The 22,507-nt window shown below is 31.8% G+C and overlaps 3 protein-coding genes across 3 annotated transcripts; 2 read left to right on the forward strand and 1 right to left on the reverse strand.

The window, feature by feature from the left end:
• Window positions 1-754: 754 nt before the first annotated feature.
• LOC125814538 (polyubiquitin-like) lies at window positions 755-2,748 on the forward strand. Its single transcript, XM_049493993.1, has 2 exons — window positions 755-875; window positions 1,834-2,748. The coding sequence occupies exons 1-2, from the start codon at window positions 819-821 to the stop codon at window positions 2,746-2,748; spliced, it is 972 nt and encodes a 323-aa protein (XP_049349950.1). The 5' UTR covers window positions 755-818.
• A 4,828-nt stretch (window positions 2,749-7,576) lies between these two features.
• Window positions 7,577-8,183, reverse strand: LOC125814634 (uncharacterized). The gene is made up of 2 exons (XM_049494105.1): window positions 7,748-8,183; window positions 7,577-7,665 (listed from the first exon to the last, which is right to left on the reverse strand). The coding sequence occupies exons 1-2, from the start codon at window positions 8,181-8,183 to the stop codon at window positions 7,577-7,579; spliced, it is 525 nt and encodes a 174-aa protein (XP_049350062.1).
• Window positions 8,184-19,390: 11,207 nt separating this feature from the next.
• Window positions 19,391-21,190, forward strand: LOC125814609 (glucan endo-1,3-beta-glucosidase 13). Its single transcript, XM_049494073.1, has 2 exons — window positions 19,391-20,828; window positions 20,958-21,190. Exons 1-2 carry the CDS (start codon window positions 19,421-19,423, stop codon window positions 20,990-20,992), a joined length of 1,443 nt encoding a protein of 480 aa, XP_049350030.1. The 5' UTR covers window positions 19,391-19,420; the 3' UTR covers window positions 20,993-21,190.
• The last annotated feature ends 1,317 nt before the right edge of the window (window positions 21,191-22,507 follow it).

Below are 22,507 nucleotides of genomic sequence, written 5' to 3' on the forward strand. Positions count from 1 at the left end.
TTATTCATTCTTTCATTTGACTTGAAGAATAAAATGAAGGCTATTGAATGGTGATCGACTTGTGGAATGGATGTCGATAACAGCTCAAAAGATTGTATATTGATTTCCTTTTTTTCTTTTTCTTTTTTAATTATTAAGATTGTAAGAATAATGTTGCACTTTTTTTTTAGTTCTCTTTATGACTCCTCTTTGTTTTGTATTTTATATTTTTTTTATTGTCGTAAGTTTGTATTTTCTTTTGGTTCAAAAGAGTAACTTATGACTTTGTCGGAGGTCATCTAACTACTAATTAAATATTTTTTTCTATGAAATCAATTATATATCTAAATAAATATATATTGACATTTTATCGTTTTTCATAACCGTGCAAAACACGAACAAGTTTACTAATTAATTATTAAAGGATGATATTGTTTTACCTTTTAAAATGTAAAAAGCTTGAAAGCCAAAAAAATTGAATATATCAGCAACATTATCAAAATGAAATTAAAGAGGAGATTGTTGTGACTTCTCTGCCATAATTAGTGGGCGTGCCTTTTCACATTTGATTTCTGTTTTCCAACGAAGAATTAATGACCATCAAGATACAATTAATTAGATAAATTTGGTTTATATAGCAAAATTGTTAATTTAATGAGAGAAAAAAAATTACTATTATTTTCAACTTTTAACTTTAATGATTAATGATATATATATGATATGATATTTTATATGATATATGATGATGATTGTACTAGAAAGTTAAAGTGATACTTGATTCTTCTTATTTTCTCTATTGTTTGTGTGTTATCTGTAGGAGATTTCAATCTTTGCAAAAGATGGAGTCATGCATGAAGCACAAGAGAATTGTTGTTGAAGATGAAAAAGAAAAAGAGGTTTGCTCCTTGTAACAATTCGAGATAAAATGTTATTTCGCGTTTGTATCTGAGCAAATAGAGTCTGTATGAAACTCTAACCAGAGATTTAGGTTTAAGAACTCCTCTGTTTCTGCCTCTGAAGAGATTTAGGTTTAGTTATCCTATTTTCTTATCATATTTGAGTTTTTGCTCTTATCTTTATGCTTCTACTTTTCCTTGTATTTTTTTTATTTTTCTTATAGTTCAAGAAATCTTAGCAGAAATTTAGAGGCTATTTTCAATCACCTGTATAATTTGTTTCAAGTTCCTTTTAGGGACTATGAGGAGTACGGTGGATGATACTCTTTTAGTGCGTTGAATGACTGTCTTTCGTTATGCTGATAGAAACAAACTAAGATGAAAGATATGGTTCATTTGATTTAGAACTGATCTTAGTCAGGGAAGGCCAAGATGGAGCCTAACATATGGATGGATATCAAGAGGACGCTAAAGCCCTTACGTTGGGGCCTTATTGGGAAGGGCCAACCTAATAGGGACACCGGACACCATAAACCCCACTTCAAGTGCACCTATATATGTATTGATTGAATCACTCTTTTTGTCTAGTCAGTGGAACCAGTGAACCATGCGAGCTAGTTAGATGTGTGGGTGTATAGGGCTCCTAGTATCCCTTTTGATTGATCTATTAAAACAGGAATGCTTTGAGACTTACTAAGGCGGGTTGTGGACTCTTTCATTAGGAAAGAGAAGAAGGGGGCCTAGGCACGGCAAATGTTGTACAGTTTAGTGGCAGAGGATTTTGAACTTCCTTAGGGAAGATACAATTGTATTGTTGACGACATGATTTTTACCTTAAAATTTTGCGTTCTTCGACCTTGTCGTCTGTGCTTTAGAATGTTTTCGTTTGCTGGTGCTTATGTTGTTAACTTAGCACAGTTTAAATAATACACTTCTTGTTTTGTTTATCGTCTTGCAGATGACTATAGATGTGAAGGTCACTAAAACAGTCACTATAACAGTTAAGGAATCAGATAGTATCGGACACGTGAAATCTTTAATACATGATCACGAGGGCATACCGGAATGTCTTCAACAACTATTTTCAAAAGATGTTCGCCTAACAGATGATGAACAGACTCTAATGGATTGTGGCATTATCGAAAACTCCACCCTTCATGCTTATATCGACAATTCAATCCCTAAGGTATTTTTGGTGAAGAGACCCCATGCTAATGTTACAATTACGGTTTATTCAAGGACATTCGATACTATCCAGGATGTCAAATGTAGGATTGGGGTCAAAGAAGGAGTAAACTCAAAGCAATTTTCTCTTATTCATGACGGAAAGTTTCTTGAAGATGACAAAACCTTAGCTTTTTACAAAATCAATGGTGGATCAACACTTCATATGGTTTCCATTCCGAGAGACAAGTTGCTTATTTCCGTGGTAATGCCAACAGAGGAAATTGTTAAAATAGAAGTCAAGGTTACCTTAACTGTTCGCGACATTAAGACAATTATAGAAAGCAGAGTTGGCTACTCGATAAGTTCTATGGATTTGATTCTTGGGAAACAGCAATTGGAAGATTCGAAGATATTATATCAGTGTGATATCAACGAAGAGTCTGTCTTAAAGGTGAAGAGTAGAACAATACAGATCTTAATCAAGACGAGTAGTGGAAGTATTACACTAGACGTTCACAGACACGAGTTGGTCAAGAATGTGAAGGACATGCTTCTACAGAAGCTAAACATACCAATTCATCTGCAAAAACTTGTGTTTGAGGGAAAAAGTCTTGCTGATTCCCGGGATTTAGCAAGCTACAATATCAGAATGCACTCGAATATCATTTTTGATTGTCGTAGTCCTGTTTCTACGACAATTATCTGATATTATGAGTTACCAACAGCATTGTGGATTCAAGTACTACCTCTGGTTCTCATTTGATAACGTTGATCAGGAACGAACTAAAACTACCTCTTAATTTGTTTTTTGGAAGGTGGTGAACTTGTTTTGTTTTCCAAATATGCTTTGATACGTTTTAGTTGAATGGATGGTCTTTTGAAAACAGTCTTTCTGACTTCTCAAGGAAGATAAAGGAGAAGTTTGATACCGTTTTTTATTTCAAATTTAATTTTGTTAGCTTTGATAGATCATGGTATTTGACCTTGCTTCTTCTTAGTTTTTACATGCATGTTAATTAGTAGATATTTTTTACGCCTAAATAGAATTAGTGAGGTATGTAAGGCATAATATAACATTATTAGATACTACATTCGTATTCACAAAAACAAGCTTTTGTCCATTAATCAAGAGTTAAATTTAAAAGGCAAAAAAGGAAGTTTTGACCAAAATAAGCCATTGTTTAAATCAATTCACCAAAATAGTATGTTTTAAATTTCTTTTACAAAACTAGTATAAACGTGGTTCACAGTAACGTTTTATACTTTATTTTATTTTAAAAAATTTAATGGGAAAAAGGCAAAAGTTCACGGAGCAAACAGAAATAAAACGTTATTGTCAATAACGTTTTATACTTCGTTATCTTGAATCATGTTTTAGAGCTACAACGTTACTCAAAGTAACATTTTATATTTTGTTACTGTAGATCACGTTTTACAACTAAAGTGAGAGTCACGGGCTCTGCAATTAAAGAATCGAATCTTGCAAATTTTACAGATTATAAAACGTTACTGGCATTCACGATTTATGTAGATTTAATCACGGGTCATCGAATTCTGCAAATTAAGAATCAAATCCTACTACGTTGGAATCTTACAGATCATAAAACGTTACTATAGATCACGTTTTTACATTAAATCGTGACTATCAATTACGACACTATGTTAAAGTCAACTTTTTCATTTTTTAAACTGACCACACATATGGTTATAAAATAAACCTTGTTGTAATAGAACACATTCCAACAATATTCAATCAAGCTTTTGTTTGTGTAGCCCAATTTTGAAACAATATTCACAAAGGTATGAATTAAATAAGTCAAGTCAATATATCATATTATGTTATTATTTTACCATAGCTTTCAAAATTTTTTTCTGATTTATTAATTAAAAAGATGACTTATTTTTATGTGTAGGAATAAAAATGGCGAATTTTGAACATAATGTGATGGTTGCTTTGTATTGGGGTGGCGAAATAATTATTGAAATGAACGGATTCAGGTATACTGAATGTGCTAGAATGATTATTAGCATGTGTACTTCAATGAAGTATGTTGAATTGGTTGAATTATTGCATGAGAAAATGGGTACAACTAGTGAAAATATTCAAATGGATATTTCGGGAAAATATCCTTGTTCGATTCAAGGTAACCATACAAGGTTCATTGAGTTTAAAATTGAGGATGATCAATCTTTGCTACAATTTTTTTTTTATACCTCAAAACTTTGCGGATAAGATTGACATAAATGTTTTGGAAATGTATGTAAAGACCAAATCAACAAATCAAAATGATATATTTCAAATTAGTGGTCAACATGGTTATCACATGAATTTATTGGCTCAAAATCATGGATTTGCCACGGTTAGTCAACCTCATTATGCAGAACCGATTGCTCAACCACAATTCCAACAATTGTTAATGTGTGACCAACGATCATTTGGTGAAGGTTCAAGTAGCCAAAGACATGTTGACAATAGCCCGAGGGAATATGAGGACAGGTAAAACAACAAATTTATGTTTTTACCGAATTTTAATATAATTAGTTGATAACATAATTTTACACATTATAAATATACATACATAGATAGATAGTGATATTTTTTGTGATTAATTACCTTAATTTTTTTTTTAAGAAATAACCTTTTAGAGTATAAATTACTGATTTTAAAACAAGCTTCTATGTCTCATAATTTTTCTAGAATTTAATTAAATTTCTTTTTCCACAGAGAAAATGAGACCAACGTTGATCCATATAGTGATGTAAATGCTAAAATTAGTGAAGAAAGTTCGGAGGAAGATGAACCTTCAAAAGATGATGGTGAAAGTGAATCTGATGAAGATATCAATGATGCTAGAGATTTTTCTCAAAATGACATTGGTATAAATCCTCCTAATCAATTTGAACGAGATGTGTCTGAAGTGCAAAATCATGATGTACCCTATTTTAGAACATTGGATAATGAGGAAGACGTTTTCATGTCTACATGTGAATTTGAGATGGAGTATTGTTCGGTCTGGTCTGAAGATGCCACAAAAGATTTGAAAAAAGGCATGTTTTTTAGTAGTAAAGAAAAATTAAAACGAGCTGTGACAATTTGGAGTTTGAAAAAAAAATAAAGAGTTCAAGGTGGTGACATCAAACAAAAGTTTATGGGTTGTAAGATGCAAGTTTCATACTTTATTGGGTTGCTTGTTGTTTCTCCGAGGACGAAAGGTTGGAGATAACCTTTGGAAAATAGGAAAATATATTGAAAATCATAGATGTGAGACTGAGGGGCTTTCTAGAGGTCATGCCAACCTAAATACCAATTTAATTGCATCTTTGATTCTAAATCAAATTCAGAAAAATCCTAAGGTTTTGGTGGTAGATGTCATTTCCAAGGTTCACGAAAAATTTGGTCATCAAATAACAAAGCGTGGCTTGGACGTCAACGCGCGTTTGAATTGGTGTATGGTGACTTTAAGAAATCATTTAATGACCTACCCAATTTTTTTGTAGCTTTTCAACACTTTAACCATGAAACAGTTGTGGAATGAAAACACGAAGAGACTATAATTCATTAGAGGTAAAAACTTTTAAATTTGTGTTTTGGGCTTTCAAGTCATGCATTGATGGATTTCGAACATGTCGTCCTGTTATTTCAGTAGATGGAACTCATATGTATGGAAAATATGAGATCAAATTATTGATTGCTGTTGGAATTGATGGAAGTGATAACATTCTTCCTCTAGTGTTTGCCTTTGTAGACAAAGAATCGAAAGAGGCATGGAAATGGTTTTTTAGGAATTTGAGTGCACATGTGATAAAAGATAGAGAAGATATTTGTGTTATATCTGATAGGGCAAAAAGAATTTTGACTAGTTTGCAAGAGTTACGCCAATTTCAAGAGCCTCGAGTCTTCCATCGATATTGTATAAGGCATCTTAAGAGCAACTTTCAATCTCGATTTCCAAACAAGGATCTTAGTAGGCTGATGTGGAGGGCTGCTTCAGCCCATCAAGTAAGAAAATTTGAATCCTTGATTTGACAAATTAGAGAAGAAAATGAAGAAGCATATGAATATCTCATGGAAATCCCCTTGGACAAATGGACTGTTAGTCATGATGGTGGAAAAAGATGGGGAGTGTTGACAACAAATCTTTCAGAGTCGTTCAATGGAGTGTTGAAAAAAGCACGAGGCTTGCCAGTCACTGCTATGGTTAGACTTTCATTAGAGCAAACTGTTGAATGATACACTCGTAGGTCTCAAAAAGCGCAACAACTTTTAGAACAAGATGAATTGTGGACCGAAAGATTCAAAATGAAGTGGGAAAAGAACTATGAAAGTTCAAAAAGGCACTTTGTTTTTTATTGGAATATACCCACAGGGGTATATGAGGTTAGATCTATACAGGTTGATGGTAATGGTGGTAATCCTTATTGTGTTTCACTTAATGAAAGAAAATGTGATTGTGGAAAATGGGTTAATTTGCATTTTCCATGTTCACATGTCATGAAGGTCACTGATAGAATGGGAGGGCTAGCTAGAAACTTTGTTAGTGAACATTTCACTGTAGAGAATTATGTTGCAACATATTCTGGGTCCTTCTCACCAATTGGCCATGAGGCGTATTGGCCATCTCCTAATTTTAGAATGGAAAGTAATGAATTCTATCGTCATCTCAATCGGTCAAGGACAACTAGAATACCTAATGATATGGATCGTGGTGCTGCAGTATATGAGCGAGCTTGTGGATTATGTAGACAAACCGGACATGATAGGCGTCGATGTCCAAATCGTAATTAAGTTTAAGTGGATAGTTTTTTATTAGTGTAATTGTGTTAATTCCAATTGTGGGTCAATGTCTAGTTATGATAATTTTCTTTGAGTTAGCTACTGTAACGTATTTCAAATAATAATTAAATTTTTATATCTATCATTCTACTATATTACTACAATACTTAACACCATTAAAATGAAGTGAAAAAAGATTAACCACCAAAATGAAGTTCTTTGCTGGAATTTCAAAAACTAGAGTTAATTTTTACATAAGAAGAACGAAAATGAGCAATCTGTAAATATCCATATAAGAAGAATGAAAAATGAGCTCCAAGTTATCTTCTTTTTCTTCCTATATCCAATCTGCAATAGGAATTTCAAACTGTTAAATATTGAAGCTAATGAAAGGAAAACCTTTCAGCCATTACCATTAGGAGATTAACGTAATGCATCTCAAAAGAAAAATAACAATTTTTTTTACCATGTTGATTAGAGCTTTAACTGGTGTAACTTCAATATTGAATTAACTATATGTTTCAGTCCCATTTATGGAGAAAATTGTCCTAACGTGCTGGATACAAAAGGCCAATAGATATAAACATAAACATAAACATAACATATAGCAGGTCAATTGTTCAACATAAAATCCATTTAAAGTCCATTCACTTACATGACCTCCAAAGGTCAATCCATTTAGAATGAGTTTATGAAGAATCCGATACGGATGCAACAATTGAAAGACTAAGAATTATAAGCTTACTTGAAACCACATGATTCATCCTTTGCCTTTTTTCTTTGTTAACACAGAAACTTTGTTATTTTTTGTTTTTTTCTTTTGGCCGTGCTGATTAAGATGATGACTCCCTGAAAAGTAAGAACAATTTTTCAATTATTCAACTAAAAAGAAACACTTATGTCAAAGAATAAGGTGAAGATTTTAAAGTACTAGTCCCACAAAGCTTAGGAAAAATTTTACGCTTATTCTTCACTGATGGTTCACCACCTTGGCTTGCACCTTGATTTGCATCCTCCAACTCATCACCATCTACTTCATTGTTAGAATCATTCAACTCATTACCTTCTACAGGCGATGAGGAAAAGTTTGGGGCGTTGTCAAAATGTTGAGGTTGATTACTACCAAATACATTTTCAAGTGATGTAAGACTTGGATCCCTTGAAATTTGTGGAGTCTGTGGTGTCATGTATGGCACAATCTCAGTGTTTGTTGGTTCATAATCCGAGGCTGCTTGGAAATCTTGTGTGGCTTGATCATCTTCACCCATTTCAATAGGCGCTCGACCTCTCTCAACAACACGTACCTTCCTACCCGCAACACCACCTTTTCCTCGCCGACGTATAAGGGGATGCAAATGGTCAGACATTTGCTCATCTCTTCTATAGTTGGCTTGCACATGAATCTTATCTACCTCTTGCACATATGCCAAACAATTAGATCCTTCATCCCGCACCATTGCACGAAACCCGTAAAATTCCTCCATTGATGGGTTATCACCTAGTGATATTGCTTTATTAACCATCAAATGAATATGACGTGCCTGGCCAAAATAATTAATTCTATGAGGGAATCAGGTACTGAAAAGATTAAGAAACATGCTAGCCAAGTTGACCAAGTTTGTAAACCACGCAAAATTAATGAGGGAATCAGATTTTTAACATGTTGAGTCAATTTTCATAAAAAATGTGGCAGACCAATAAATTAGGACACCATGGAGAGAATGAAATCATATCCACAAATCACAAATATGAAGTACAAGTAGAACAGATGAGGAAAACTTTGATATATAGGCTAACTGGACAAATCATATCCACAAATCCACAAATATGATGTACAAACTTTGATAGAATGCTAATGAACCAGATTCTACTAATTCAATATGCTAACTGGACAAGTTAAAGTAAAGAAAAATTAAGTTATCAAACTTACCATTGTTTCGTATGCCGTCGCATTAGGCACATAACCTTGTTGTTATTGAGGACTCGAAATAGGATTACCAATGATAAAACGAGTAATACGTCTAAACCAAATAAGGTAAGGATCATCATACCGAAGTGATCCATGAAGGATTGGTGCATTACATACATATTGGTCAATATGGTTCCAAAAATGCAACCATTGTGCATGCTCTAACTCCCAATTTGTGTTTGGTCTTCTTCGATGATCATGGTGAAAATGCGTAGCGTCAAATGGAAATGGAAATGGTATCGCCTGTACCAATCCAAATTGCCTCATAACTCGATCGGGTAAATGAACTTCCACAACATCCCAACAAAAAATTGGAACTCTAGCACGCCATATATCTCTTCCAAAGCGGCAATATTCGGGAAGACTCTCAATTATGTCAGAAGAATATGGCTCCCAAATAAACTATAACAAAAAGAAGTGTTCACAATTACAATATATATGAAAGCTAAGAGAAAACTAATACAACATCTTACTTGATCTTCTATCATGGAATCAAGCGCATCCCTGAAAACTCTTAACACATGTTTGGTAGTGTCGGTCCAACTAAAATGTGCAAACCATCTAGCAGCATGTGGACCCCCAGGTAAACCAATAGGGAAAATATTTCTCGTGTCTCTTTGTGCTACAATCTAAGGCCTAAGGATGGTAACTCTCTCCCATGCCCAAATCTAAACATAATAGATAATTATAAACTAGATAAAATTTCAATAAATACTAAGTGTAATTATTGGGTATACCTGAAGTAGTGGTAGGAATCCAGCAATCTCATTTTGGGTACTTTGGGAGGCTTTACAGAGAAAGCGATACAAGTATGCTAGGGTTGCACTACCCCAACTGTAAGACCCTACTGCAGTGATATCTTCCAACATAGGCAAGTACATAAGCTTTAAAAGACCGCCAGATGTGTCTGCCAACATTAAACCAGCAATCATCCAAAACATATAACACCTAGCCTTCTCGTTGACCATATCCTGTGTTGCCCAGTCAGGCAACCGCGGCTGAAGTCGCAAGTGTGCATTAAGCGCAGAGACCTTGAGACTACTATGTTTAAAGTCTTGAGGATGTGGAGTAAAACCTAATAATCTTTGACAAATATTTTGCCAATCAACTACGGACCTCTGTGGCTCATACCCAACTACTGGATTACCTTTCACGGGTAAGCCATACAATATATCCACGTCTTGTAAGGTGATCGTAGCCTCACCCGTCCTAAAGTGGAATGTATGAGTCTCAGGACACCATCTTTCAACTAGTGCAGTGATTAAACTACGATCTATAACAGGCCTATGAGATCTATAAACACCATATATTCCGGATAATTTAATCACATCTAGAACTCGTGGATGGATAGGATGTTCATTTACTAGGTCCCAAAACTTCCCATCGCATTTCCTTGTGTTCAAAATCATATTATCATTTCCTATCCGTATATCTCGTGACCTATGAGTGAGCTGTTCAGTTAATACACACGGATCAATTGGACCGGGATCCAATTGGTATGCATTATTAGCAGCCATAAAAGAAATACCTATACATAAGTAATTATTTTTAAAATAATGAACCAACTAACAAAGAAAATCAAACTCAAGTGTAACGTAACTTAGAAACTTTCCTCAAATGCTTCACCACGAACATTTTCAATCATATCAATTAAAATATAAGCTTTTCTATAAGAGTCGCAACTGTTGAGAAAATTGAATATCATCACTCAAATAGTTTCAAGTACATATAATTTCTTATTCTCATAAAAAGGGAAAAAACAGAAACTAAAATGTCATTTTTTAACAAAAAGGTAAACAACAAATTCATCAACTATAAGATAAACTATATCAGTGTATGAAAAAATTACCTCAATCACAAAAAAATTCTTCTTTTTCAAAGGTTTTTGACCCTTTTTAAAGCAAATCTGCAGACGTCCTTCAAATTTTCGAAAGTTTCACCTCCAATCTCTTGTAGTGTGTCTAATCTTCAGTAGTCGAACAAAACTCTCAAATCTCCTGTATAGAACAAAAGGGTTTCAAATCGAGTAAAGATTAAGCGTCGATTCTGTAAGAGCAAGAAGATGGGTTTTTGTTTATCGCCATAATTGCAACCTGAAGGTGGGTTAGGAGAAAGAAGACGGTTTTTTTGGGTCTTCCGTGAATCTCCTCTTTTTTTCTTTTGTAATTAGTACAACTAAATTGGGGGTTTTTTATTCTAGTATAGGATTAAAAGATATATGCTTAAAACGTTATTCCCAATAACGTATTAGAGTTAAAACGTGATTCCCAATTACGTATTATTATTTAACGTCGTTAGCAGTCCGTCTTTTTCTCATTAAATTTTTTAAAATAAAATAAAGCATAAAATGTTACTGTGGACTACGTTTATACTAGTTTCATAAAAAAATTTAAAAACATACTATTTTGGTGAATTGATTTAAACAATGGCTTATTTTGGTCAAAAAATCATCTACAAAAAAGTATAGTATTATGATATTACTTAATCTATTAACATTTTACTTTGAGGTTTTGTATTTTTTTTCCATAATAAATGTAGGTTGATCTTATCCGAGTACATTCGTAGTCATACCTATAAGTTTTTGTCTATTAATGAAGAACTAAATTTAGTTTTAAAAGGCAAAAAAGTAAACATTATGAGATTACTTATTCCATTCACATTTTACTTTGAGGTTTAATAGTTTTATTCATTCTTATTTAATATAGAGTGTGCATCATAGAATATTTAGTTTTTTTCTTCTTCTTAATTTTTACATGCATGTTAATTAGTCGAGGCTTTTTATGCCTAGAAAAAAATTAGTAAGGTAAGGTATAGCCCCTTTCTTGTACTTTTCTTTTGAGTTTCACTTTGATCATATAAACTAATCTCTTGACACATGCGCTGTACATGTGTCTCATGTTAATTTTATAGATTTGTTAATAGTTAGCAAACTTGCTATAAAGTCACAAATGACTAATTTGAGCCCAAATAAAAATACAGACTTACGAAAGTTAAAATGTACAATCCTTCTTAAGATGAGTTCTTATTGACTCCTCTCATGTCCAATCAAAATGTTGAATTTTTTTTTTTTTTGGTCAAAAGATGAAATATTAAATTAGTTAATACTCCCTCTGTCCCTAATTATTTGTCCACTTTTCCTTTTATAGTTGTCCCTAATTACTTGTCCATTTTGACAAATCAAGAAAGGACAATTTTTTTTATCTATTATACCCTCAATTAAATGATTAATTACTTTGAAAAATATTGAACTTTTCATCCACTTCATAATTAATAGAGGTAAAATGGTAAACTCACCATATCATTAATTATTTTCATAATAAGTGTGTCAATTCAAAAGTGGATAAGTTATTAGGGACAGAGGAAGTAGGTGGGAGGGGGGATGGGGTTACTAGTACGAATATTACTATTAACTGATATATATTAAGGCTTGGTATGCCTAACAAAAAGAGTTCCTACTTTGTTTCTTTATATTTTCTGAGACAAAAAATGGTGAAACCTCCCAGCACAAAACATAGTAGGCTTGCTTCATTTTACACCCCCTTCTTAGCTAGAGCATCTGCCACTTGGTTTGCCTCTCTATAGCTATGGCAAATTTGGGGGGTCCCCAACTGTAGTAGTAGCTCCTTGCCGTCCGATAAAATGTTAAAGAGTATAAGGGGTTATCTTGAGCAATAAGATTCATAATTTCCTAGCAATCCATATTGGTTTCCCGTTTTAGCTATTAACTAATTTTAATAATAAAAAAAGGGAAAATTTTCAAATTTGATGTGATCAATATTTATAGAGTGAAAGAAAAATACAAGACGTTGGAATGTAAATGGTTGCAATTAGGTTTTTGCTTTGATTAATATTATGCAGAATATCAAAATGGCTAGCGAAGAAAACTTAGTTAAATTCACAAATATTGGTCCCGGTCCATCCCGCAGAATTACTTCAATCCGCTCTGCTGCCCCATCTCGTCTTAGATAATTTTAAACCCGCACCACTTTACATAAGCTTAAACCTGCCCCACCTTGCATCCGCATCACCCCACTTACTATCCTATCTACAAAATTCATTCCCTATGTATGAGGAATGTAGAAGGTCAACCACTTCAAATGAAGTCATCACTTCAAATCATATTTTTTTGAAAAAAAATCAATTTGGCCAAACAATTTTCTATAAAATGCCAACAAGAAAAGGAAGAATGAATAGGTCATCAACCTTCTAACGTTTCTCATTTTTTTCTCAACTTCTCCCAACTACTCTTAAAGGTTCACGCGGAATTTGTAATCCTCAAAGTCAAGTTTATTATACCTAGGTAAGGTGTCAAAATGGATAAATTAGATTGAATTCGAGCGGATCAAATAAAATAAATCAATAAATAAAGGGAAAATTATACTTATTGGACATGAAAAAAACAAACTAATTATCCGTCCATAGCCTACTTTTAGTTAACTCTTTTTATGTCTTTTCGATCCAAACAAATTACCTTGCGTGCCTCCTTCCTAGTCTAAGTCCAATTCGCATTTATTTGTTTGATATCATCACAATATATATATACTATGATGGTATCATTTAATATTCGTGCAATTTTTCTTGAATATATGTTATGGCATTATTGAGGATTTTAGAAGTTTCTCATTAAGGATTGAGGATTGACTTGGTGAAACAATGATTGTTCTTCAATTATACAATTTCAATATCATAATAATATATGAATATACTATGGTAGTATTATTCATGTACCATCGCATAACTTAGGAAAACTTTTATGATACCATCACAGTATATATATACTATGACCAAAACATACCTAGTTTATGTTATGCCTGAGTCAAATACAGAATAGTATATAAATGCACCCGGAGTGGTTTACTACATTCCTGCTCAATGACGTATGTGTGAAGCCAATTTGGATAGATAGTTATATGATTTGAAAGATTATGAACATATTACCAACCTTGTGATTTAACAATTCAATAGATATCTTAATATGCTTAACAACAATAATCAGATAAAATAAAAATTCGAAAGCAACGTATCCCTAAGCCTTAGTTATTTATGTTAACAACTCTTAATATACCCATCATTTTATTTGCATTATTTTTAGTTGACAAAACAAGTAGTATAAACAACATATTTTCTAAAAAAATTTTCTCGAGGATGCTTCTCCATAAGATCAATCTTCCGATCGAGACTTCGCATATCCATTAAACCTTATTGACACATGTCCACCCCTTATTGTGCCACACAATCTAGACAAGTTTTCTCGAATATAACTTTATTTATTATTTTGTCTCTATATTATGTATATTTATGTTTTCAAACTAGAGGTGTTAAATGGGTGTGTTGAAATAAATTCCGTTGAATTAATAAATGAGCGGGAATAACCCGCTCAAAAGCTACTGAGGCTGAAACGCGCTAAAATGCAGGTCATAATTCAATTTGCACAATTTTTATTAAGTTTTAATTGGTTTATATATTGTTCTTTAGAATATTTTAGTACCTAGTAAAATGATTTTATTTCTCTTTATTATGGTTGTATAAAACATATCATAAACAAAACAAAAAATTGACAAGATTTCTCATATGCCAAGTTGGACTACATATCAACCCAATTTGTAGTAGATTGGAATGGATTAAGATGAAATGCATTGAGCTAATAAATGAATGGGTTCAAATTTGAACGGGTTGGACGGATTAAGTTTGATTTTTTCACCCCTAGTTCGGATCCAATATGTTGTTATTAGTGACTTGATAAAAAAGACTAAGGCATCATTTGTTTGCATTTAACGAAGGTGTTAATCTTAATTATTCAGATCTCACTCGTTTAAGTATGTTTATTTTCAAGGTCTGGATGTTAATCATTTAAATCTTAATCATTAAGTGCATTTGTCTTTTCTTATTTTACAACCACTTAATGGATAAGTCTGAATGATTAAGATCCATAACAAATTAAAGTCTTCGTATCACTAAGATGCTTATTTAAAAATTCTACAAAGATGACATTTTACTCCTACTCTATCTATTTTCATCCACGACACATAACCACCATTTCATCCATAACTATCCTCACCATCAATCACTATCACGCGAAATCAAAATTTTCACTAAAGGATGTCAAAATAAAAAGATAAAATCAGGTAAAAGTCAAAGGGTATCAAGTAGTATATATATACCTAGCTACACAGTGTAATTTTTCGATGAAGGGGTGTCGGTTGACACTCCTCGAGTATATTTGACGCTGCCACTGATCCACAACCACCCTCAAGTATTTGCCACTGATCCACCACCACCATCATCAGCTCAATCACAATCATCACTATCGTCAATCACCAAAATCAATCGTCATGATCACCATTAACCATCATTTACAATTATCAACAACATTAGTCATTATTTGCAATAATTACCATTAATGTACATATTGATATTTATATATGTATTCAAATTAAGCAAGGTCTTGGAAATAGTATGAAGTCGGAAGCCGTTGTGTCAATGTCAAGATTTGAGAGTTTTATAACGACAAACAAAGAATGAGTGTGTCATGAAATTGTTGGGAGCCGTTACTTAACACACGGTACAAGGGTGTGGGGTTGGGAAGTTGTCACCTACTGCCTACTGCCTACTTCCTTAGATTCTTTATATTTTATCTTATCATTAACCATTATAAACAACTACAGCTGGAAAAGTCCAACGTTCATATTGGGGTGAAAATACACCACTTTTAAAACAAATATAATTTGCTCTTCTTTTCAATTTCATAATGATCATTACCCCCTATTTGACATATAGAGGTAAATGGGAAAAGAGTCTGGTGTTTGATATTTATATTGGAGTTCAATTAAATTTGAATTCGTGTCAGAAAGTCTCATATTGAAAATAAAACGTTATTTTCACAAAAGTGACTCTATACTCTAAGGCGACTAAATCAAAATCTCTAATTAAAAATGATTAAGTACTTAACACTCCATCACAAGGCTCGTTAGTAATGGGAAAAGAGTTAATCGCATCGTTGGTTGCTTCTCCGCATTTTCTGCGAGTTGGTCATCATACATTACACCAATTTTTTTAAGGTATAAATTAATTCATACCTAGTATTTGTTTGTATTAAATCAATTTATACATGTTATGTATTTAAATATAGAGTTCTTTTACTTAATTATTATTAAACAAATATAGATATTTACTTCATCAAATCTCTTAAATATGATATGGTCAGTGGCGGAGTCGTATATACTTTAGGCGACATTCATTCATTAAGAAAATTATACTCTGTACGTAGACACTCTTTGGCTTTTACTTCTTTGTATTTTAACACCTCTTTTATGTACGTAGACACTTCTTGGCTTTTACTTCTTTGTATTTTAACACCTCTTTAGTTGAAATTCTGACAGCTACTAAATATGGTGTATTAGTTTGTTACAAATACTCATGCAATAAGTTCTTACCGTAATTTAATATCAGATTAACATCAAATTAAAGAATACAAAAAATATATTGTTGTTATTGATATTTTAACTTTTAATTGTAACAATTGAAACTAATTTTTATTTGTCAACACTCAATGCGTATAGGTATTTTAATGTGCATGTCTTGCGCGCTCCTAACCTAATTCACCACATTCCCAAAAGACTCTTTCTTACACTATATAACGACGTTTTAAAAGGTATTTTCTTTGATATGTATTATATGATATTTTTAGTTTAGACATACTTTTAATTAAGAAATTACTCTTTCATAAAAAATAAAAATATCTTCACTAAGTAATCTTTAATTAAATAATATTAATTTAATATAATTTCTCAATTATATAAAAATTGTATAACTTAAATTAAAAACACCATATAATATGATCAGGAGAAAGTAGACTAATAATTCTAGGTCCATTTTTTGTGGAATTAATGAAGCAGCATTGAATATTTGGCAAACCAACCAAAGAAATTGTCAAAGTAGGCCACCGAAAATAGGATCGAATTAAATACGTGTATCTATTTTCTTTTGTCGACATAAAATCATTTCAGGCCAAGAGTGGAGCCACATTCAATCAAGACGTTCAGACTTTGATTAATTGATCGAACTTGTACGTAGATTTTATTTCTACTTATCAGCTTAAGAAAATGGATTTCATGAAAAGTAATAAGAAAGTACAATAAATAACGAATAGTTATAAAAATAACAATTAGTAACTGAACAATATAACATTATGATATTATGCCTACCATTATTAATTGCTAAGTTATCTATATAGTAATTGTAAGTAAATATTTTGGTATATATTAATTAGTAACTTGATAAAAATGGTAATTTAGTACGTATTATTTACATTAGTAAAATACGGAGTACTATAACTTAGCTCCTTAATTAATAGTGCCGCATTGATTGAACTTTGTAGTTCCTAATTCATTAGCTATTGAATATCTCAGCATGATATGTTGTTCCTACATTGGCTACACATTAATGGGGCGGATTTAGGGGGCGGCAGGTGTTCATCTAAATTCTCTCGATGAAAATTGTTGTATATATGTAGGATAGATGTTTAGTGTTTTATATAAGGGCAGCTATGTGCACTAAAACTCTAGCTATGTGTAGGGTCAGGAGAAGGGTTCGAACATAAGGGTCTATTATATGCAATCTTATCTTGTATTTCTGCCAGAGGCAGTTTTTAAGACTTGAACCCGTAACCTTTATATATATATATATGTGTGTGTGTGTGTATGTGCGTACAATTAAAATACACCCCAAATTAAAAACCAAAGTTCAATTCTCAAAGATTGTATTACCTTTTATTTTTCAAATCACTAAGTAAAAATTCTGAATTAATTTGTTTTGGAAAATACAATATGTGGCTATATGTCGACAAAGCGGAGTACCAAATGCGAGAAATGCTCCGAACTTTGAGCGTTTCTCAGAAGTAAAAAATGAGAAGATTATAATTTGTCACCAACTGATTATATATATATATATATATATATATATATTAGTTAAGAAGATTCCGTATTATGCACAGGTTCAATATTTGTTCACAAATTTATTTTAAGTGTTATTAATTAAATGATATTAAATTATCTCATTAAGGAGAAAAATGCATACTCAAGATATATCTTGTAATTTTACCTAAAATGTGTACAATTCACAGTAGAATTATTTTCACTAAGGATTGGATTGAGGTTTGAAATTGTACGGCAAATTTGGGAAAGGAGAAGGAATAAAAGAAATAATTATTTATTCTAAGTAAAAGTATTATAATATATTAGTATCAATTAATATTTATCAAGTGATTTTTCTATTATCACCTAATAATTGTCGAGATTCTTTTATAATAGTAGTAAATTTTAACTTGTAATAATGTATTACTTGCCATTTTTTTGTCAAAGGATCAATTAATATAATAATGCTCATATATTTTTTTAAAAATATAACTACCCAATAATTGAGTAGTTATATAAATATTTTCTATATGGTAGTGCATACAATATAAATTGCAAGTACATGATGGATAACAGTTTAATTGATAAGAATATTTTCTTGAACAAAAATAATCTATATTAAAATACGAGATAATTTGTTGTAATTGATACAGAGTTTGAACTTAATATTTTTTTTATCTTATAATATAAAATTAAAGATATGAAGAATGTATTAAAATATTTTTTTCATACTATTTTAGAGATCATTTGGTACGTGATAAGATATAATAATCTCGAGAGATAATATAAAGATTATTTTATACTATATTTGTTAGGGATAATAATCAGTTACATAATTATTCATCTCACTATTTGTACTATAATAATAAAACAAGTTATCCCATAAATATGATGAAATATCTCGACGCATAGGATAACTTCATTCTCATACCAAACGAATCTATTATATAAAATAATTATGTAAAATAATACTCTTTTGATTCAACAATAATTGTCCACTATACTATTTTAGGATGCTGAATAATACTTGTCCACTTTATGAAATTAATAGATAATTTTACACTTAGTTCTTAATTTATCCTTATCATTAATTATAATCATTTCTCTATTAAATTTTTTAAGATATTGTATTTATTATATTCAAATGGTGATATAGTAAAATTATCCTTCTATTTATAATTTCTTAAGAAATGTGCAAAGTCAATAGTGGACAATTATTATTGAACAGAGGTAAAGTACTAATTATATTAAAATTTTAAAAATATTATTAATAAAATAATTTAGTAAAAATACATAGCCTCATCCATCAATTCCACAAGTTTTTATTATTAGAAATAATAGATGAGATCTATCGTTTTATCGGAAGAACAATTAAAAAAAAAATCATAACTTAATAAAAATAATATCTAACCTCATAAGGAAAATAAAATCCTTATTATCTTGATTCTTACATAATAACTTATTTAAATATTTAATGTAAAATTAATGAAGTTGTATAGGTGACCCCACTTTCACCACGTTTTGTTAATTTTTTCAAACCCACTCCCTTTATTTTTAACCACTAACATCCCCTCTACCCCCCATTAACAACATGCACGACTCTTTCTTCCTTACTGCCAAATCTTTCGCTTCTTTTTCTCTATAAAAACTCAACCATAATCACCAAGTACACAAATATCCACTTTCTTTCTCATTGCTCTCTTTTCTCCTTACATCCACAGCAATGGCCTCTTTTACTACATTAACTTCCCTCTTCGTTCTTCTCTCTTTGCTATCTATTGCAAATTCTGGTTCAATCGGTATCAATTATGGCCGTATTGCTAATAATCTTCCGACTCCATCAGAAGTTGTTCAACTCCTCAAATCCCAAGGCATTAATCGTGTAAAGCTTTACGATACTGATTCTGCTGTTCTTACAGCTCTTTCTGGATCCAATATATCAGTTACTGTTGCACTTCCTAACGAGCAGCTCTCTGATGCAGCCTCGAAGCAGTCTTTTACTGATTCATGGGTTCAATCGAATATTCTTCGTTATTATCCAAAAACAAATATAGAATCCATAGCTGTTGGAAATGAAGTTTTTGTAGATCCAAAAAATACAACCAAATTTCTAGTACCCGCCATGAAAAATGTTTACGCATCTCTTGTTAAATACGGCGTCGCTTCGTCTATCAAAGTTTCATCCCCTGTTGCTCTGAGTGCTCTGCAAAATTCTTATCCTTCATCTTCTGGTTCATTCAAAACGGATCTAATCGAACCGGTTATTAAACCGATGTTGAGTTTCCTCAAACAATCGGGTTCTTTCTTAGCTGTTAATATTTATCCATTTTTTGCTTATGTAGCGAATACGGATACGATTTCTTTGGATTATGCTTTGTTTAGGGATAATAAAGGTGTAACTGATCCAAACAATGGACTTGTTTATAAAAGCCTTTTCGAAGCTCAGATTGATGCTGTTTATGCTGCAATGAAAGCTTTGAATTTCGATGATGTGAAAATGGAGATTACTGAAACTGGATGGCCTTCAAAAGGCGATGAAAACGAGACTGGTGCAAGTGCTGACAATGCTGCTGCTTACAACGGTAATCTGGTAAAAAGAGTGCTTACTGGAAGTGGGACCCCTTTAAAGCCCAATGAACCTCTTAACGTCTATTTATTCGCTTTGTTCAATGAGAATCAAAAGCCCGGGCCCGTCTCAGAACGAAACTACGGGCTTTTCTATCCTACTAAAGAAAAGGTTTACGATATTACGCTTACACAAGAAGGTTTAGAGGCCGGGCCTAATAATGGAAGTAAAACCCAGGTGGTGAAGACTCCGGTACCGTCTCCGTCGTCTACTCCGACTCCGGCGCCGGTTGTTGGCGGCGGTGTGGAGGAGAGTAAGATGGTGAACACGTGGTGTGTGGCGAATGAGAAAACTGGGGCGGAGCAGCTCCAAGCGGCGTTGGACTATGCTTGTGGAGAAGGAGGAGCTGATTGCCGTCCGATTCAGCAGGGTGCCACGTGTCATAATCCTGATACACTTGCGGCACATGCTTCTTATGCGTTCAATAGTTATTATCAAAAGAAAGCACGTGGGACTGGCACGTGCGATTTCAAAGGAGCTGCTTACGTCGTCACTCAACATCCAAGTAAGTATTCACAAGCGCGGCTCAATAAAATAGGTGGCTTCGTAATATTTTCATTTTTGTTTTAGAAGTTAATTTTTTTTATTTTGTTTTTGTAATTTACTAAATATTAATTTTGTTTTCTTATTGCAGAATATGGCAGTTGCAAGTTTCCAACAGGATATTAAATTGAGGAAATTGGTTAAGAAGTTTAGCATGCAAATGGTTTTAGTTGTTTGATGTCCACATTCTTTTTCCTTTAGTAGTATTTTATTATTTTAGTATTATTTTAGTATATAATTCATAGGTGGTTATGATTATTTTTGAAGTTTTCTTTGTAATTATACCTACTTTTTTTTTAATTAAATGGAGGTGAATTATTTTAGACGTTTCATTTTATTAGATGTCGGCAAAAGTTGATTACCTTTTCATCTTGGATCCACTTGAGTAGGTAGCTTTCAAACAAAAATATAAAAAGTATTAGGTAAAAAAAATTAACTTATTTAAATTTTAGTATATTATTTGATATATGTTAATAAGATTAAATTAATATGTATCTATTTGGAATTGTTGGGACTAGGCTCCCCTCCAGTATAATGAGTATTCAGTTTGTCCAGTGGGTCTTTAATCTACTGATTGGTCTGTTTGGAAAGTCATAAGGTAATTGAAATTGGTGTAATTATTAGAGTAGTAATTACCAACTTAGTAATTACATAGTCTAATAATTACACTGACCTATTTAGTTGCCACAGTGTAATTACACTGTAATTACATATGTCTTGTTTGGATGCCACAGTGTAATTACACATGCTCGGTTTGGATGCACAATTGCAATCATAAAATTATAATAAATTTTAAAAATAAAAATTAATCATTTAAAATTTATACTAGACAATAAGAAATTTTATAAATGACATTAAATTAAATATTTAAGATATATATTCTTTTTTGAAAATATATTAAGTAATAAACATATTTACTGTAACTAATATTATGAAAAAATAATTGATTTATATTTTTTCAAATTAATATATTTCAATTGAATTGATCGTAACAACTAAAAGTATGAAGTTTTTACGAACATTGTGAAATGCATGTTTGATAAAAAGAATAGTAATATATAAATAAAATATCATAAATTATTAAATGTTTGATAAAAATATAATCTATCAAGTCTAATTAAAAAATGACGTGCAATGTAAATTCAATATTACTAAAACAAATGAAACTGAAAATATAACATAAGTAATAAATTCAAAACAAAAAATTTAACATAATACTCTTATAACAAATTTCAACATAGCAATAAATATGATTTATTTTTTATTTCTTCATAATAAAGAAAACGTAAGTCTATAACCTTACTTAACAATAAATTCTATTTTAATTTTAAAATTAGAATACTAATAAAATTATGCTAATGAGAAAATAAACATGGCATAAAGAAATAGATAATACAAGAAAATTACATAGAATCACGTAAAGTAAGGTTGAGAACAAGAATAAAATATGAAATATAAATACATAAAGTCCCCATTGAACTTAGACCTTATTTTGAAGTAGACACTTAAAGTTTGCGGAAGTCCTATTACCCCATTTAACTATTTTCGACCAGACTAAATATAGCATTTTGACCCGCTTACACATCTGCTGTGTTTTCACGTTTTCGGGGCGCGTGAGTATTTTAAAAAACAACCCCAAAC

Source organism: Solanum verrucosum, unplaced genomic scaffold, assembly GCF_900185275.1.
Source record: "Solanum verrucosum unplaced genomic scaffold, falcon-dt-bn FXZP01000268.1, whole genome shotgun sequence".
Taxonomy (NCBI): Eukaryota; Viridiplantae; Streptophyta; class Magnoliopsida; order Solanales; family Solanaceae; genus Solanum; species Solanum verrucosum.

Excerpts from the sequence above, each read along its gene's own strand:
- LOC125814609 (XM_049494073.1), top strand. The coding sequence starts at position 19,421 with ATGGCCTCTTTTACTACATTAACTTCCCTCTTCGTTCTTCTCTCTTTG. Across the intron at positions 20,829-20,957 it reads CGTCGTCACTCAACATCCAA|AATATGGCAGTTGCAAGTTT; the intron begins GTAAGTATTCAC and ends TTCTTATTGCAG.
- LOC125814538 (XM_049493993.1), top strand. The coding sequence starts at position 819 with ATGGAGTCATGCATGAAGCACAAGAGAATTGTTGTTGAAGATGAAAAA. Across the intron at positions 876-1,833 it reads AAGATGAAAAAGAAAAAGAG|ATGACTATAGATGTGAAGGT; the intron begins GTTTGCTCCTTG and ends ATCGTCTTGCAG.
- LOC125814634 (XM_049494105.1), bottom strand. The coding sequence starts at position 8,183 with ATGTCTGACCATTTGCATCCCCTTATACGTCGGCGAGGAAAAGGTGGT. Across the intron at positions 7,666-7,747 it reads TCCTAAGCTTTGTGGGACTA|GGAGTCATCATCTTAATCAG; the intron begins GTACTTTAAAAT and ends CTTACTTTTCAG.